General features: G+C 41.6%; 2 protein-coding genes across 7 annotated transcripts in view; both read right to left on the reverse strand.

The window, feature by feature from the left end:
- Positions 1 to 8866: 8866 nt before the first annotated feature.
- gfi1ab (growth factor independent 1A transcription repressor b) lies at positions 8867 to 14966 on the reverse strand. The gene is made up of 7 exons (XM_079652670.1): positions 12926 to 14966; positions 11871 to 12246; positions 11114 to 11326; positions 10330 to 10700; positions 10089 to 10226; positions 9815 to 9980; positions 8867 to 9670 (listed from the first exon to the last, which is right to left on the reverse strand). Exons 2-7 carry the CDS (start codon positions 11980 to 11982, stop codon positions 9492 to 9494), a joined length of 1179 nt encoding a protein of 392 aa, XP_079508796.1. The 5' UTR covers positions 11983 to 12246; positions 12926 to 14966; the 3' UTR covers positions 8867 to 9491.
- A 118-nt stretch (positions 14967 to 15084) lies between these two features.
- The window catches only part of evi5b (ecotropic viral integration site 5b), a 43856-nt gene continuing 41406 nt past the window's right edge, over positions 15085 to 17534 (reverse strand). For all 6 annotated transcript variants that reach the window (XM_079652608.1, XM_079652607.1, XM_079652611.1 and 3 more), the window contains one exon: positions 15085 to 16764. In XM_079652608.1, the coding sequence (XP_079508734.1) occupies positions 16483 to 16764 (282 nt within the window). In that variant the 3' untranslated portion in view covers positions 15085 to 16482. The remainder of the gene's footprint in view (positions 16765 to 17534) is intronic.

Below are 17534 nucleotides of genomic sequence, written 5' to 3' on the forward strand. Positions count from 1 at the left end.
TCAATCAATGTTTATTTATACAGCCCAATATCACAAATGTTACATTTGTCTCAGTGGACTTCACAGTTTGTACAGAATATCAGTATGACAACACGACACCCTCTGTCCTTAGACCCTCACATCGTACAAGGAAAAACTTCCAGAGAAAACCCCCCAGTTTAAAGGGGAACATGGGAGAAACCTCAGGGAGAGCAACAGAGGAGGGATCCCCCTCCCAGGACGGACAGACGTGCAATAGATGCCGTGTGTGGCATCAGACTGTCCAAGTTTATTCCTCTATTTTCTTCATATTCTGAGTGTTGGTTATATTTCATTCATAGCCTGATTCATCCACCATTTTATTTATTATTCCTAATTTTTTAATGGCTGTTGACAGTATATTTGTATTTATTTATGTAGTCATACACATCAAATAAACCCTCTCAGTATAAATATTTGATACTAATATGTCAACAATTCTATTTGTATATAAATATATAAATATATTTTCAGAAAAACTTGTCATATCAAAAATGATTGACTTCATTTAAGTGATCAACCGGTGAAATATCATGGTGATATTGATTAGTTAAATTGATAAACTTATTTATTTACCTGTAGTGTCTACTTTTAAACTACATTTTAATTGTGGTTAAAGTTCTAGAAGATGCTTAGGATTCAAGATGTTTTTATATGGAATGAACAAACATTTCCTTTGTATGTATTTGTGATGGTGTTAAGTGAATATTGTGTAGATAGTGAGTTGAGATGAAGCAGTGAGTAAAGAAGGCCAGATCAGATTCAGCTTGGGATCATTAATGTTTCAGAGGACGCCAGAGGGAGAATGGGAGAGTCACTGCCGGGATCCATTTCCTTTCACTGTGGCTTTGTCATTTTGGATCAATCCCACCCAACGTAGGCCTTTTGTGGCTCATCTCTAATGGGGAGATTATGTGATAAAACGATTTCAAGGTGTTGGGTTAATGATATGGTTTTAATGTGAGCAAACAATTCAGTCACTTTTCATGGATAAAATAGATTGTTGTGGAAAACATCATTTGACCAGCAGGGTCTCTCAACAAAGAGGACCTATGCATGAAGTAATGATTCCCCCTCTCTAGCTTCCTCTTCCCCAGCCTTGTCCCACTGTAGGCCTCTGGGGCTGCTGAAGTACTTACCATCCTACTCCTCTATGCTGTGATCCCACCATGGCATTACTCTGCTTTGATCCTGCTGCAGTCTGACACATGACCACACAGACCCCTGAATGGGCATTAGCACAGGCTTCAGCAAACCCAGCATCTGTGCCTCCCAGCACTGCCACTGCTCAAATCATTCATTAAATCAGAACACAAAAAGTAACTTTACTTGAATGCCTCAGCATAAATATTTGATCATTGCTGAGAATAAATCTTTGTCATTTTGTTCTCCTTCCTCCTGCTGTGGGCTCCTTATAGATCTTCCTCGCCTCGCTCTCTCTTAGCTATTTAGATACAGGCACATGCATGGCTAGGTCATTGGTGAAATGGATCTTATGCATCTTGTAGAAAGATTCCTAGCTGGGCCTGGTTAAGGTTGGCGTATGTCCTGGTGTTGTGTTCTGAAAGAGGCTACTGGTTGAAGGCACTAAGCATTCCTCTGTTTTAACACGTCTTACTAGTTCATTTACATGTTGGCTACAATCTGCTTGTGCTGTACATGCTTTGTTTATTCAGGCAAAGACACCCTATGATTTATTACTGCATTCAACCACAGTCATTTTAACAAGGCTTTTTGTCACGGACAAACAAACACAAAGGGATTTCAAATATTAAGTTACTAAGTTAGAGTAGACTTCATCCCCAAAATGTATATATTTAATATATCAATGAATCACCCGCATGACCTTCAATTCTTGAAGAAAACTTTATTTGTTCTTGCAATCTCTCACAGTTAGCGAATAATCAAAGAACTTTATTCAATTCTTGATGAATTGAATAACGGCAGAATTGTATTAAACATCAGACCTTTCACATCAATAGTATATTGCAATTCTTATTTGGTCAGTTGTATGCCCACGTTGTTGCAAGCCTAGCTTTCTAATAAACATTTCTGTTTAATACACTCATTAATTCATTCATTCAAATCGAGAAGCTCAGCAATAACATTAGGAACTAAGAAGTTGAACATTGAAATGATCCATTCCTGGTGGTTTATGATTGCTTTTCCTTAGCTGACATTCAACCTCTTCAATTCTAACATTTACACATTTAAATATATACTTCTTATTCTTCATAATTACAATTGTTGATTCATATTTCTTTACAAATTATGAAAATAATAATGAAAAGAAAAGGCCATTTGAACTGGTTAGGTTCAACATTTGAAGATGTGTGACAGAATGTAGGCAATCACAGTTTGTATCTATCTTTCTTTACATCTTTCATTTTATTTAAATAATAGAAGAAAAAAAATGTTCTTTTTGTTTCACGATAATGATTTAACATTCTAATAATCTGAGTGAGATTATATATAATAATAATAATAATAATAATCTGCCTATCAGAGTGAGATTGATCATCTCTTTGATCTTCAGATCCCCCATAGATCCCCCTGTTTCTCTTTGACATTAGGGAGGGTGTTTCTGTTGATCAGTTCACAAATGTTACATTAAAGCACACTTTTTGAGTTCCTTACTTCAAGATGTATACAAATGTTTAAAAACCTTTTAATTTAATAAAATACATCTGATGAAAGATTAAATAGAGAAAAGTACAAATCTGAGCATTCCTACGAGTTTCTCTTCTGATTCTTCATGCACAGTTGTTCTTATTCTCGCATTAACGGTATAGCATAGGATGTGTGCAGGTCTTACAGCTTTACATCCCACACATCACATTCACAGCCATGTCAAACCTTTTACTGGAGAACAAGAATTTCATCTGCACACTAAAAGGCTACACAGCTCTCTTTCTTGTCACTTGTGTTCATAAGATTTAATTTTCATGTGTTTTCTGTCCCCTCGAGAGAATAGAATACTTTGTTATCAAGCCTTTTAGCCTTAGAAGATCCTTTTAATGTCACCTTCAGGATTCATATGTTATTAGACATGACTTCAGATTAAAGGCGAAACCAGGCAAACAAGACGAGAGCAGAGATGGTAAAAGGATTGAACACAGGTTCTTTTATACAGAATATAAAATGATTTGTGTAAAACCATACATGGAGCAGTGTGACACACACACACACACGCACACACGCACGCACGCACACACACACACACACACACACACACACACACACACACACACTCTGAGTGAGCGGCAGCAGAGCAGCCTTTCTGTTCCTGAGTGACAGCTCACATCCAAATTGTCTAGTGATATGTAATGCTAAATGAACCGGATAAACATGTCTTTAAATGAATGGACAGCCTTCCCAACCCCCCCTCCCCTCCCCGCCCTTCTTTAATCAAACCTGTGGGTCCCCATCCCAGGCAGCCCCCACACGCCAGCAGCGGTCCCCCATGGACTCATGCTGTTCAGGGCCCCATACCCTCAGAACAGAGCCCGGCTAATGGAAAGCTTTCAGGGCGGCTGGAGAAAGATGTCGGCTCTCATTTGGCCTACACCTTTTTCTGATATGACTGTGTGTGTGTGTGGGGGGGGGGGGGGGGTCATGGCTTTAGAATCACACACACGCACGCACACACACCTTGGGACACGCCATTATAAACAGGTCTGAAAACTGAAAACAACAACACTGTCCACCCCCCCCCCCACACACACACACACACACACACACACATACACACACACACACACACACACACACACACACACACACACACACACACATACACTCAGGCCTGCATTGGCCTCCATGAATGTTTCATATTATGTTGGGCTTTTCAACACAAAGTCAAAACAGTCGACCATCACACTGACATTCATGATACAAATATTGTAAAAATATAAGACAATGGTATTCTCCCCCTTCTTGCATAGTTAGTTTTGGCATATTTCTTGTATGTGAAACCTTTCTGCAATAAACTTCATTTTGACCTTATAAGGCATTAAAAGACAGCAAGCCTCAAATAAGATAATATTTTTAAATAATCTCTAACCAAAGAAGAAAGGCCAAACAATATAATCCCATGTCTAGCTAGTCTAAGGTATTTCGATAAGATTATAAAGGCCTCACTTTGAAGCTACAGCATGATAGGACATGTTAAGGGTTGAGAATAGGATTACCTATCTGTTTTAGATTCTGATGTTGCCAACCTAGTTTTTGATGTAAGGTCAGTTGGCCCTATTTGAAGGTATCTACCTGTCATTTGAATTACATTGAATCTCAGCTAATTATAATTCCCAATCAAGTGACAAATGGAAGTCCCTTGCAGCCAAAACAAGTTATTCATTTAGTTTCATACCTAACTTTGGATGATAATATATTAAGTGTGGATTTAATCTGTAGACGCTTTGGTTCACAAAAACTACCGCCTGGGAAGACTGGAGGAGGACCCAGTCCGGTAGCCTTTCAACTCCAGTAGAGCTTTCCTAGTATCCCTGTGAAGGCTGGGGCCATCGAACCAGAGTGAGCGATGTTCAAAGCCTCCATTCCAGAACATGCTGCCGGGAGCTGTGGTCTCATGGTCTTAGGTGCCTCAAGGGAACACTTTCAGGAACTCCCGAACCGACAACAAACCCTCCCTCTATGGTCGAGGAAGAGTTGGAGAATGGGGGTGGGTCAACATCATTCTCCAGGAGAAGGTCACTGAGGAGTTAAAGAACTTCCCAGTGACAAAACCCCAGGTGTTGATGAGATCTGTGTAGAAATGCTGAAGGCTCTGGGTGTTCAGGGACAGTCATGGATGACTAGTCTCGTAGAAGTTGGGGACAGTACCTTAGAAGTTCTACATGGGCCCCAGATTACTCGGCCTCCCCAGAAAAGTATACTTTAGGGTGCTGGAACACTGGACCAGCTCCCAACCTCCCAAAGATGAAGTTGGATGGATGGATGCTTCCGTTCAAAATGGGACAAACTTTTCTATGAATGTGCGCGACTAAACACATGATCATTCTGTAATACAAACAATGTTCTCAAACGAATAAGCTGTTCAGATTAATTGCTGTATGTCAAAGTGCACATGGTGTGTTAAGTGTGTCTAGGGACGTGTGTATAGCCGCGGCTGGCACTGCAGCAGGAAGCCCCCCCCACACGCGTTCGGCCTGTCAGCCGCCTCGCTGATGTCTCTTGTTATTATTTTCCTCTCATTCTGCTGCCTTTTCTTCGCCGAGTCATGAATAATTTGTGTCTACGCCTTGTTGCTCAATGACAGCTGTGCAGTTGGTTTGCAGTCTGTTTTTCAGATCAGGTGAATAATGAATAAGCCTCTGCAACAAAAGAGCCATGTCCTATATGTGCCCTGCCTCTCTTCATCTGTCCCAGCTTTAGGTGGCGTGTCAGTCGCCAAGGCAGGGGACAGGTGAGCAGGAGAGTCTCTCTGACGCAGAAGGTTCCCTACATTAAAAGTGCATCTGCCAAAAACTTCCTCAATCCTTTTCTGCATCTAACACACTAATCAGTGCTTTGGCTCTGAGAGCTTAGAAATCCTGGATCTCTCTCAGGTTATCTCTCTTTGTAACCTGTCTAACCTGTGTGAAATGTGCTGATGAGAGCGTGAGAGCAAATAGCACATTATTATTACAATATACACAGCAGGTCTGTCGCCCTCAGGGAAACAATCACATTAGCTCTCTCCACATGGTGCTCTTTCATGGAAAGTACAATCTGACCGTTCACCAGATGTTGCTGATTCCAGATATTCACTCTTGTCAGCTGTTTGGGATGAGATCTGGATCCCTCTTTTTTAGCGAGGAGGTTCTCCATGTTTGTAAGTCAGGAGATGGAGCTGTGGTGTTTTCCCCAACAATGTTGAAGTGTCATTTTGTTCCATTTTACGTACAACATTATTTTCTGCAGTCTCTCTGACATCAAAACTCATAATAAATGAAGTCCAGATTGAGAAATCATCCATCTTGTTCAAACAGAACAGCATAGTGTGTCTCTAGAAATCTCTCTTTTATTATTCATGTTTAATTTCATATTAATAAGGAATCCTCCAAAAACCACAAAACCCTGACCCTGAACTTTCTAATTGCACAAATATGTCAGAGAAAAGGATTACCTCTGGGTATATGCATGTGCGGTTGTGTGTGCACAGATGTGTGTGTTTTCTTGAGTGTGTGCACTTACGGACGGAGACGCAGGCCTAGATTTGAGCCTCAGACTGCAACGCTCTGATTACTCGCCCACTCCGATCGATCGAGCCGTCTTCTATTCATATTTCATATGCCTTGGGGCAGTGGGGTAATGCTTTAAAATATCTGCCGTGCCCTTGGAGGCAAATCTTGCCAGCCTAATGGCTCGTTTTGGAGATTTCTGTTGGAAAGCTCCTCTGTGATCGTGCTTTAAGGAGCGACTCAGAGGGGATCCTGCAATACCTCCAGACACAATAACAAGCCGCTGCTCAGTCACCTACAGAGAGTTGTGTTCGGAGGTTGATGGCTAATGTTCAGCTGGTGTCTGAGAAACACACCTGAAGTTACCCACCGCCCGTTACTTTATAAGGTCATGGTCGGGCAGCTGCTTCAGGCTGCTTCAGAGGGTAGCTGTGGCTCAGTGGGTAGTTTGGGACTTGGAATCAGGGGATAGCAAGTTCGAGTCCCACTGCAGTCAGCATGTCGTTGTGTCTCTGAGACACTTCCTCCCCAATTGCTCCCGTGGGGATTGTCCACAGTATTGAGTCGCTTTGGATAAAAGCGTCTAACAAGTGACTTTTAATGTCATGTTAAAGGCACTTAATGGCAAACTTATAGTGAATTTAAATGATCGGGATAATTGTGAATATCCTAACACGAGTGACTTGAAAAGGAAGTTTAGTTAGATATACTGTAAAGCCTGATTATAAAAAATACAGGAATAATCTCTATGTACATTATTTGATTATCGTCCCAATCTTCCAACTAATTTGAGCCAATATGGAAACACATATTTATTGTCACCTTATTGGTCAGAAATTAGTCTTTCCTGTGGTGGAAAAGAACATTGTGCGCCTATCATGATGGCAGCGGGAGATGAGTTTCAAAATAAGGAAACTATTTCAATTTAGGTTACAGGTTAATATGTGCATATTTTGTCTAATGTAACATTTCAGAGGAGATATGTATTCCTCCGATGCTAATATTTGATTTGAACCCTTTGTCTTCCGGTATCAGTAGTGTCATCGTGCATCCCTAGAATTATAATGTTACACAGAGCAGTCCTATCTGTGATCTCTACCATTACAAGGTTTTTGAGGAAAATGTTTTGGCCACTATCCCATGACCTGAAAGCTTGTATCGGTGACATTGGTGATTTCATTTAGAAACTGCACATCTATTACAAGCCCCTCTCTTCACATGTCGTTTTAAATTAGAAGTTGTTGCAGATGAAGTTGCAGATTAATGAAATGCCGTGACCCTCTCACTGCAGCATGCTGAAGCTCAGAGGTGCACAGCTCCATTAAGTTGTGCTTGAAATGAGCTCGCCTCTTCCTGTTCTCCTCCAGTCTGTTCATCTGGGGGTTTAAAATATTCAGTATTTTCGCAGGCCTGGATGTTGTATGATTTTGGGGGAAGTGAGGCATAAAGAATCTTTGTGAGTCAGTGATTTCAATCAATGTTGAAGGAAGGCGACTAACTGATTGTTCCTCTTTATCTTCTACTTTGAAAGACGAAACGGTGAAAGAATCAAATGATGACAGTCATTATTACCACACCTAACTGCATTTTTATGACTTAAGTATAAAGCAAAAAGGCAAAACATAATGGAGGTTATATACAAGTAAATGTATATCTCCCCCTCTCCATTATATTATTATTCATCTTATTAATGAGACAGTTTGAAATGGGAGGAGAGGGTACACATATATGCAGGGAGAAGACATAATATATAGATGACTGAGGGGGGGTGAATAGATATACTATATTCTGCCTAAATATACAATATACATATACAGTGTATACATGTGGATGTACAATGGTATGTAAATTAATATGAAGAGAAGTATTGACTAACGGATAGATGTTCTATTTGTGGGTGATGTGTAGGCCTACCCTGAAATCCGTTTTTTTATTTGTATTTCACATTGCTGATGAATGTTATTTTCATTGTTTAAACTGTCTGCCTTTAAGTTTTCAATCTAAATAAATGAATACCATATAATAATGGTATATGTAAAATGCTCATCTAATAAACTGATTATTTGTTTCATATATGACTTATAATGGTAAGTCAATGGAAGTCATTATTACCCCGCCTCTATTTAAGTCACTGTCCATAAAAAAACACTTTCTTTCATCGGTCCCCTTTAATATCAAAGTCTTAATGATTGATTTCTGCCTGTAATTACTCATTTCCTGTGATCCACTCAGAGGCCTCGGATTAGATCCGTTTCTTATCACCATCAAAGTCTTACAAACTATTTCTAACTCCATCCCCGCAGAAATCCCTCTGTGGATCACAGCTGCTGCCAGCTTCCTGACAAAACGGTTTTTCTCTTTCTTCTCCCTCTTATTTGTAAACAGCAGTCATGAGGGTAACACGCATCTGGTTAGCGGTTCAGTGTGCTCAGTGTTTGGGGTCTAAACACCGGGCTGCATGGTCAAAACAAACAGGAGCCGCGGTGGCCTCTGGGCAATCACAATCACGGCAGCAGTAGGTTTATTGTGCTGAGGAAGGCCTTTTGATTCTGCTTTAATTATAATTATAATAAAGAAAATCACAAGTTCTGGAGATTTACCAATATCGTTCATTTAAAGTTTGTATTGCACTTTATGATTTTATCATCAACAACAAGAGAATCAAATTATAGGAAATAAGTTTATTCGTTCACGACAAAGAAGTTCATTCTGACAATAAATAGTGCAAAATGGAAACATGAGAAGCTTCGTTTTTAACTCCGAATAACCCTCTTGTTGATGAAATCCCTCAATGAGGCTGTTGTGCCAGCATGTCTCACTGACAACAAAGTGCCTCGGCTCTTTTTTGGAGAGGCGCAGATTTTCATCTGTGCGGCCTATCGTAATCCGGTTTGTGGGGGCACTCATATTTTGGGTTAAATTAAGCTGATTTGTCGACATAACAAACATGATACATTTATTTAATCATATCTGCATTTCTCACAGTTCACATGCTTATCTCTGGTTTTCCGGTTTTTTAGAACAACCTGCTAGTTAGTGTTTGAATCCTCTCATTTGAAATCCGTCCGAAGAAGCCTTATTTAGTGAAACATATACCTTTTTTCTTTAATAAAATAAATAAATACTATACATATTTCCAATGCACTTTCACATTTACAAAGAAGATCAAATTGATCCAAGAAATGTCCTCAAACTGCAGCCATTCTGAAAAAACGCGAACTTGAAATGTCTGTCAGATGTCCTCACTCTTTTGAAGAATAATGATTGAAGACATGGTGTTCAGAGGTCTCTTCACTTCAGTCCGTGCTGTGTCTCCTTGTGCCTCCTCAGATCCACCTTCCTCTGGAAACCTTTCCCGCACAGGTCGCAGGAGAAGGGTTTGTAGCCGGTGTGTTTCCTGCTGTGCGTGATGAGGTTGGAGCTCTGACTGAACGCTTTCCCACACACCTGGCATTTGTGTGGTTTCTCACCTAAAATCAAAGTAAACGTATAAGTTGAGTGTTATTTTAATTGAACACAGCTAAATTATATCATGCATTTTCCGAACTTTTACGCACAGATTATTTAAGAAACCTGGACGTTCCAACCAATTCATCCTTCCTTTCTGCACTTGCCTGTGTGGATGAACGTGTGTTTCTTCATGTCTGACTTCTGGTGGAACCTCTTCCCGCAGTACTGGCAGGGGTACGGCCGGGTGTCGGAGTGGATGAGCAGGTGCGTAGACAGAGTCGACGACCTCTTAAAACTTTTACCGCATATCTTGCAGTCGAAACTTCTTTCCTGAAACGTGAGCAGAAGCGTCATGATTTCAGGAAGCCAACACCCTCAACCTCAAAACAGCATGAGAAGGTGCAACACGCAGGATGCGGTTTTTAAGGTTGAAGTTACCTGAGAGTGCACGGCTTTATGTTGCTCCAGGCTGACTGAGTGTCCGAAGGTTTTACCGCAGATGTCGCACGCATACGGCCGAGTGCCGCTGTGCGATCTGCGGACATGGACCTCCAGACCGTGCGGAGTAGAAAACACCTGGTGGTGAAAAGAAAGAACGAAATAAGGCATTGAAGTTGTTGGAAATAACAACACAGTGAAGTTGTTAGTGTTCTATACATAATTCCATCTCCATCCTCACCTTACTGCACTTGATGCACTTGAAAGCCCCGTTGAGGATAAGGCTGGAGCACAGCAGGTCAGCCGGGGCCTTCCCGCTGTGGCTCTTCCCGTGCAGGCCGCCCTCCGGAAACAGCAGAGCCGCCGCGTGCCTCCTGTAAGCCTCCTCTCCCAGACTCCTCTCTGCATACAGCGCCGGGTGGCTGCTCCGGTCCCCGTAGAAGCCCAGCGCCGCCGGGCCCCTGTCCACCTCCAGACCGGGGTGGAGGCTCTGCTGCAGCAGCGGCGGCCTCAGCCCGGGCCCCGGGAAGCTGCTCCAGGCGTACGGCCGGAAAGGAACGGAGAAGGGCTGCGTCTCATCCACCAGAGGAGACATGGACTTCTCTGAGTCTGCTGGAGAGGGAGGAGATGAAAGTTTAATGACAGCAGGTCGATGGGGAGAAGATAATTCCCTGATGATGACCCTAATATCTGACGCTACTGGGTGCACTATAATAAATCAATGGAGAATTGTCAAAGTTATTTCAAGACCACAATACACATTTCCATCTTTACAAATAGACACATTCACTCACATCATAAAAGCATCTTTAAAGTAGCCGAGTTAATTAAGAAATACTTATTGTATTTGTATATATTATACAATGTGATCATGAAAAACGAAAAATGTTCTCTCTGAAGTCAAACGTTAAAAACATTACTTGATAGGGATTTTGATCATACTAACTAATCAGGTTGTACTGTATCATGGTTTACAATTGTGTTTAAAAAGTTAAATGATATATACAAGTGTGTAAGGTATGTACCCGGGGATGCAGAGGGGGACGGAGGCCTCCAGTAGTCCTCATATTCCGGGGAGCCGCACAGACTGTCGGCGCAGCTCAGCGGGGACTTCGGGGAGAAATCTGCGGCGTCCGCCAGGTGAGAATCCGGGGAAAGGCCGTACCTGTCCGCAGACATGTCGGCGTCCTCCTGAAGCTGGTCCGCTTCTGAGAGCTCACACGGCGGACTGTCAGCATCTGAGACGAGGTAGGGAGCATCTGATGCTTTAAAATCACTGAAAACTGTATTTCATCTCTCATTAACATTGGGAACATACTGGAGATTAATAAACTACTGAAATGAATGGTAATATAGCAGAATTGTTTAAATATTTTTTAGTGTTGCACAATTACAAAATGTCAAGGCCAATATTATTTTATTTCTAGCAACAACTTATTGTTACAGGATTCAAAAAACAGCAGGCCAAAAAAAGAATAGAAATGAGTCACTATAAATATCATAATTGCATAAATTTAAGTGATGTTTCTCGAGCGTGAAATCTCAATAAGGATCAAGCAACCATTAATCAATATCCGACATTTACATTTAAAAATGAAATACAAACTAAGTACTACTTTAATTAATTCACTTTCCATTTGTGGGATATAAATTAATATACATTTACAATAATACATCTACTTTAACATACTGCCATGGAAAATGTATTAAGCTTAAAATATGCAATATTGAAAGACACATTTTACGCAGTGAAAGTATTTCAGGGAATTCATTTGCACACACCTGAGCAGATGTGCGCCAGTATAGTGTCCAGCCGGCTGTAGTCCTCCTCCAGCCTGCGCGGCTGGTGGTAGCTGTGCGCCTTCTTACTCTTCACCATGAAGGAACGAGGCATCTCTGGGCTGCAGTGAGTGAGAGTAATCCAGCTGTGGGGAGGGGGACCGCTGCTGCTCGCGCTGAACTAAACACTAGTGGGAAGGCGCGAGGTCAGGAGCTTTAAGAGAGCGTCCAACCTGACAATAGAGCATGCGCACTGCGGCCGTCCCGTCTGCCAGGTGTTGCGCGGAAAGGTGTCACTGCAGGGACTCCTCCGCTCACTTGTCTGCAAAGAAATATCCGCCCGCGGCGTTTCAGTGCGCAGAGTGCGGTTACAGGTCTGCTGCGGGGTGGGGTGGGGGGGGGGGGGGGGGGAGTTGTTAGATTCACATCAACGCAAATGCAGTTCTTGGTAATATAGGCCTATGATTCAAATTCTCAATAGTCAGAGGAGTAAAAAGGACTCAGATCTTGTACTCGAGTAAAAGTAGAAATACCAGAGTTTAGGAATACTCTGTTACAAGTCCTGCTTTCAAATCAAGTAAAAGTAGGCTACAGAATATTGGCATCAAAATATACTTAGTAAAAGTAATCATTCTGCACACTGGTCCATTTCAGAATAATATATATGATATGTTTTATAATGATTGATCATGAAAGTGTTCTCAAAGCTGGTAAAGGTGCAGCTAGTTTGAATGACTTTGCAGGGTACCTTGTGGATTTACTCCAGGTGGAACTAAAGTCTGATTTAACAGTTGATCATATTTCACATAATTAATGCAAAAGTAACTAAAGGTACTAAATAAATGTAGGTGAGTAAATGTACACCAATAACCTTCTGAGTTGTAATGGAGTAGAAGCAAAACATTCAAATACTCAAGTAAAGTATCTCAAAAATGTGCTTAAGTAAACGTTGCTAATAACAGGAAACCGAATGTAGCCGCTTTGCCTATCTCTAATTATCATCAGCTTATTTGATTAGGCAATAGGTGATATCGCCCCCCCCCCCCCCAAACCCCCACCTCGCATCAGACTGCGGCTCGTGTCTCCAAGGATTGATACAGCAGGCCTTATCAGCGCCTTACTCAGTCTGACAGGGGGAGAGGAAACACGGAGGCGCACCCCAGGGTGTCTGAGAGCCTGCATGCACAGTGGTAAAATAAAGGGGGTGGGTGGGGGGTGGGATGGCGAACTCTGTACAGGCAGGGACGTATAAATACAATAACAGCCAGTACATCATGGTTTGGAAGGACTTTTGCAGGGATTTCCACTTATTAACAATATGATATCATACGAAAAAATGGCAATCATTCACATTGTCTTGGCATTAAATGCATATTAATTGTGATTAGAGCCCGGGCTCCAGGGGGCCACATGGCAGGGTTTTGGTGGAGCTTAGTCCCGGTCTGGTGGTCAGTTTGGCCGCAGGCTGTCATTATAGTGACAGACACTCTGCGGTGGCAGTTTCATATTACCTGGGGCTCTGCTCAAGAGGAAGAAGCTTCAAAACAGACCATTTGTTTTCTGTTCGGCCACATTTGAAGCGTCATTACGCACGGTACAAAAAGCCGTGCGTGCTGTGCACTGCAGGTGCAGAGTGAATCAGTGAGGCAGTGACGGGAACTTTGATTATCGCAAGGCAAAGAACTATACATAAGCAAAGCTAACTGCAATATTTATTGGAACTGGACTGATCAGCATTTTCTATTTCCATGCTTATTTTGGTATTTCAATGTTTAACCGATGGACTTTCAAATGTGACTGTTTTAAACGAATTGTACGCAACATGCAGTTGTCTATCCATCCGATACATGCACGTGAAATATTTATCAATGAATCAGCTTAAGTCTTATTTTCCATAACAATTTTCTTCACCAACATTGTAGCGTTTTCAAACCGCACAGATCATCAGAATCAGTGTGTAAATGTCACTGGGTGAATGTGACACTATCACAGCAGCCCTTTCTGCTACAGAACAGCCTATCAGTAAATGGAGGGCAGGAAATCAAAGCGCCGCGTGCCCTGCTCGATTAGACAGCGCGAGGCCGTGGCATCCGGACTCAGTGTGGGTAAAGATATGGAGCCCGGACCAATAAAGAAGCAGCAGCTGCCCGAGAGGACTCACACAAGGCTGCGTTACCGGCATACTGCAGGAGCAAACACGGAAATACAACACACACCTATAGCAACACAAACTATGGCAATAACAATAATAGTAACAACGTTTACAACAGTTATCATTCTAAAATAACATAAGGAACTTGGGGAAATGGAGCTATAATTTATGGTAATTATCAGTATACAAAAAGAACAAATAATACTAAAAGATAAATAGTAGAAAAATAATAATACACAAACTAATAATTATAGCTACAATAATAACATTGTGTGGATTTACCTTTTTTTCCGTTTGTCTGAAAGCAGCATCGTGATCATGTGGTTGTTATATTATAGATTCAATTCATTTCCTTTTTATGTTTCTGCTAATTTGTTCCAATATTTCATCATTTCTATTGAAATTCTACTGTGAAAAAAGCAAATGATGCATGCCCCTCCCCCACTGTAACATTTTAATGTGCTCTTTTTCAACGTTTCAGGACAGACCTACAATATGGACAATTATAAGGTTAGTCAAATATATATTAAAAAAATTGGAGTATGAGCATCCAAAGGGATTTGATCTTTCAACACCTTTTAATAATCTCAAACTGATTTATGTGGCAACTCAATGGGACGCAGGTCTGTTCAGCAGGTAAACAAATACGAAAAGTGTATTTTTTATAACCAGCCTGATAGAAATGTAATTAACTGTAACCCTCATTAAATGCACATTCAAAATATCAAGCATCATCAATCACTGCAATAAAAGTACATAAAATACTGTGAGCACACAGTTCTTTGGCTATTACAACCAGACTGTGTAATACAAATCAGAATTTGGCAGAAATAGGCAACAAACCTGGTTGATGTTGAGAATGCTCGAAGATAAATGCTCCTTTAAAATGTGGTTTTCTGCATGAAATGATTAGTAGTTGAGGCTCGGCTCTGAAAACCGCGAGAAATCACTTCCTGAAAGCAGTCAATCTTAGCGAGAGACTTCAGAGGAACTAAAAGTGCTCACAGTCATCTCCACACTCACTGGGGTCTGCTGCCCACAGTAATGAGACACATCAGCCCAAGAGTTTATCAAACGGTTTATTGTGAACTCATCACACACACACACAACAATCTCATGTAGTCTCCAGAGTGTGCCGAGTGTGCCGACTGCTCCATAGTGTTGCTGTGTCCTTACTGCACTGCAGACTCAAAAAGTGCCAAAACGTGTTCCTCTCCCATCAAACAACACCGGGGGTCCTGTTCATCATATAGGAACGACATCATCATCATCATCATCATCATCATCGTAGACGCTCAGAATCTTTTGCATTTCCAGGACCTGACACGCTGCATTCACTTGCACCTCGTCTTTCATAGAGTTAGTGTTCAATACAGACATTCAGAGAAATTGTTACACCTGCAGGTCCTTGCACATGAAATGGAGTGGAACTGGCCCGTGGATGAGCACAATACAGATATAGTGCTTACTTTGGTAACACTTGAAGACTCCTGATTCCTCCCCACATTGGGTTTATAAAAAAAGTGTACGATGTTGTGTCATCTCCCAGTATAAAGTTCCCGAAAACTGTCGTCCATTTCCGTGCAAAAAATTTTGATACACAAAACGTGTAGACATTACTCATGTTGACTCATTATCAGAAAATATCTGCTATGTGCTGAGTAGACTTACTGTGGGGCTTATTTAGAAAGTAAAGTCAGTACAAGTTAAAAACCAAACCTGTGCTCTTTTCTGCTCTGAGAACACGAGCTGATTCTTCTTATGATGAAACCTCAGCTTTTCTTTTTCTCTTCACAGGAGTTCACTCAACAGGATGTGTGTTACCATATTAAACTAACTCATGTCCCTTTTTTTCTGTTTTTTACAATATATTCTAAACATCAGATATGCAATAGATACCTTTTTTCAAGTTCAAAAGGAATTGAAAAAAAAACATAATAAACATTTACATATTTTACAAGTATCCAGTTGTCACATGACCTTGTGGTACACCAGTGGAAGGCATGCGGCATGTGCTAAGGCCAAAAGAAGTCAACATTTCCTGAAGCCAGCTGACACGAGCGGCTTTGATACCGGCCGCTGAGCTCCTCCAGACATCAGATACACACACACAGCACTGAACACACTCCGCCTCTGCATGATGGACACTTAGTAGTAACGGCATCAATACGCTTTTTAATGTTCATTTATAAAATGCTTTAAAAGTATAAAACCATTGGATGAAGTGTGTGATATAGCATAAAAGGGTTTATTGCACAGTGTCTCTCTCTGTGGTGTACCTTCGCTGTGGCCCGGTAATTTGATATCTCCACAGAATGTCATTCTCTGATGGTCTGCCAGACTGACAAAACTACAAAAAAGGTATAGTAAATTAGTAAATCCATAAGATATGAAATGATGCTGCATTTCCTTTCTGATCTCCAGAGCCAGACTGCAATGGCTGCTGGGAACTTCCTCCGGAGGTCACACGGTGGTGGACTTGTGGCTCTGAGGTACGGAGAGCCGCAGGGCGTCCTCGTCGTCCTCGTCTTCCTCCTCCTCCTCACTGTCGGTGTCTGGGATGTTGGGCCGCAGTCGGATACGGCCTCCGCTCCTCTGCTGGGCCCCCGGGAGGCCTGGGCCCTTGCCTGCATCTTCATCTGAAGACTGGTAAGACCCGTTGTCCCCCACGTAGTGATTGACGATGTGGATCCCGTCAAAATTCGTCTGATTGGCCAAACCCCTCGGTCCTTTTAGGCAGCGGATCTGTGAGAGGGAGCAGGATGAGGATTAGGAGCCAATCAGTGAGGGTTTACCGCTGCTGCACAAGAGAAACACATTCTGAGGGGGAACACAAAAGACTGACACATGTGACGTGTACAAACTGATACAGGCAAACCTTTGGAGGTTACACAGAAGAAGATATCTTTATAAATCTAACATGCAGGGAGAATACTACTAAACAATGTCATGAGGTATGAGTTGTGTCCTAACTAAATACCACTAGTATAGAGTAAGCACTTCATGTACATTTACATAGTATACTGTTTTTACAGTAAGAACACAATAGTTCAAAAATAATTCACCGTTGTGTACCTACAGGAAAATAAACACGAATAAATGCTTTTGCAAAGTACTTAACTTTATAAATCAGTTTTCTTTGTTTCCTCCAGTTCTAAATGATCACTAGAATCAGCATGTATTAAGGGTTTGGGGTTAAAGCTAGCATGTAGATGCTTTTAAGAGTGAGGGTCAACTGTATTTGGGACTGCAGATTGTTTGTTCTTCGGAGAAGGGACTGTTAATCACAGGTGGAAATGAAAGCATCTTAGCCAAACAGTCAGAATCCTGCAAGTCTTCTCTTTGATGAGGCAGACATCTCCACGTCATTACCAATGCACCATGTAATGACTGCCCTGTGTGGTGGACGGGGTACAAAACATACAATGCTGTTGAACTCCATCAGCTGCATGGGGGGAGATATTCTGGCTGCACCAAAACAATAAACTGCCACAAACCATACAAAGCAGTGTTTT

The sequence above is a fragment of the Notothenia rossii genome (assembly GCF_949606895.1).
Source record: "Notothenia rossii genome assembly, chromosome: 1".
Classification (NCBI taxonomy): domain Eukaryota; kingdom Metazoa; phylum Chordata; class Actinopteri; order Perciformes; family Nototheniidae; genus Notothenia; species Notothenia rossii.

Excerpts from the sequence above, each read along its gene's own strand:
- gfi1ab (XM_079652670.1), bottom strand. The coding sequence starts at position 11,982 with ATGCCTCGTTCCTTCATGGTGAAGAGTAAGAAGGCGCACAGCTACCAC. Across the intron at positions 11,327-11,870 it reads ACTGGCGCACATCTGCTCAG|ATGCTGACAGTCCGCCGTGT; the intron begins GTGTGTGCAAAT and ends ACCTCGTCTCAG. Across the intron at positions 10,701-11,113 it reads GTCCCCCTCTGCATCCCCGG|CAGACTCAGAGAAGTCCATG; the intron begins GTACATACCTTA and ends CTCCCTCTCCAG.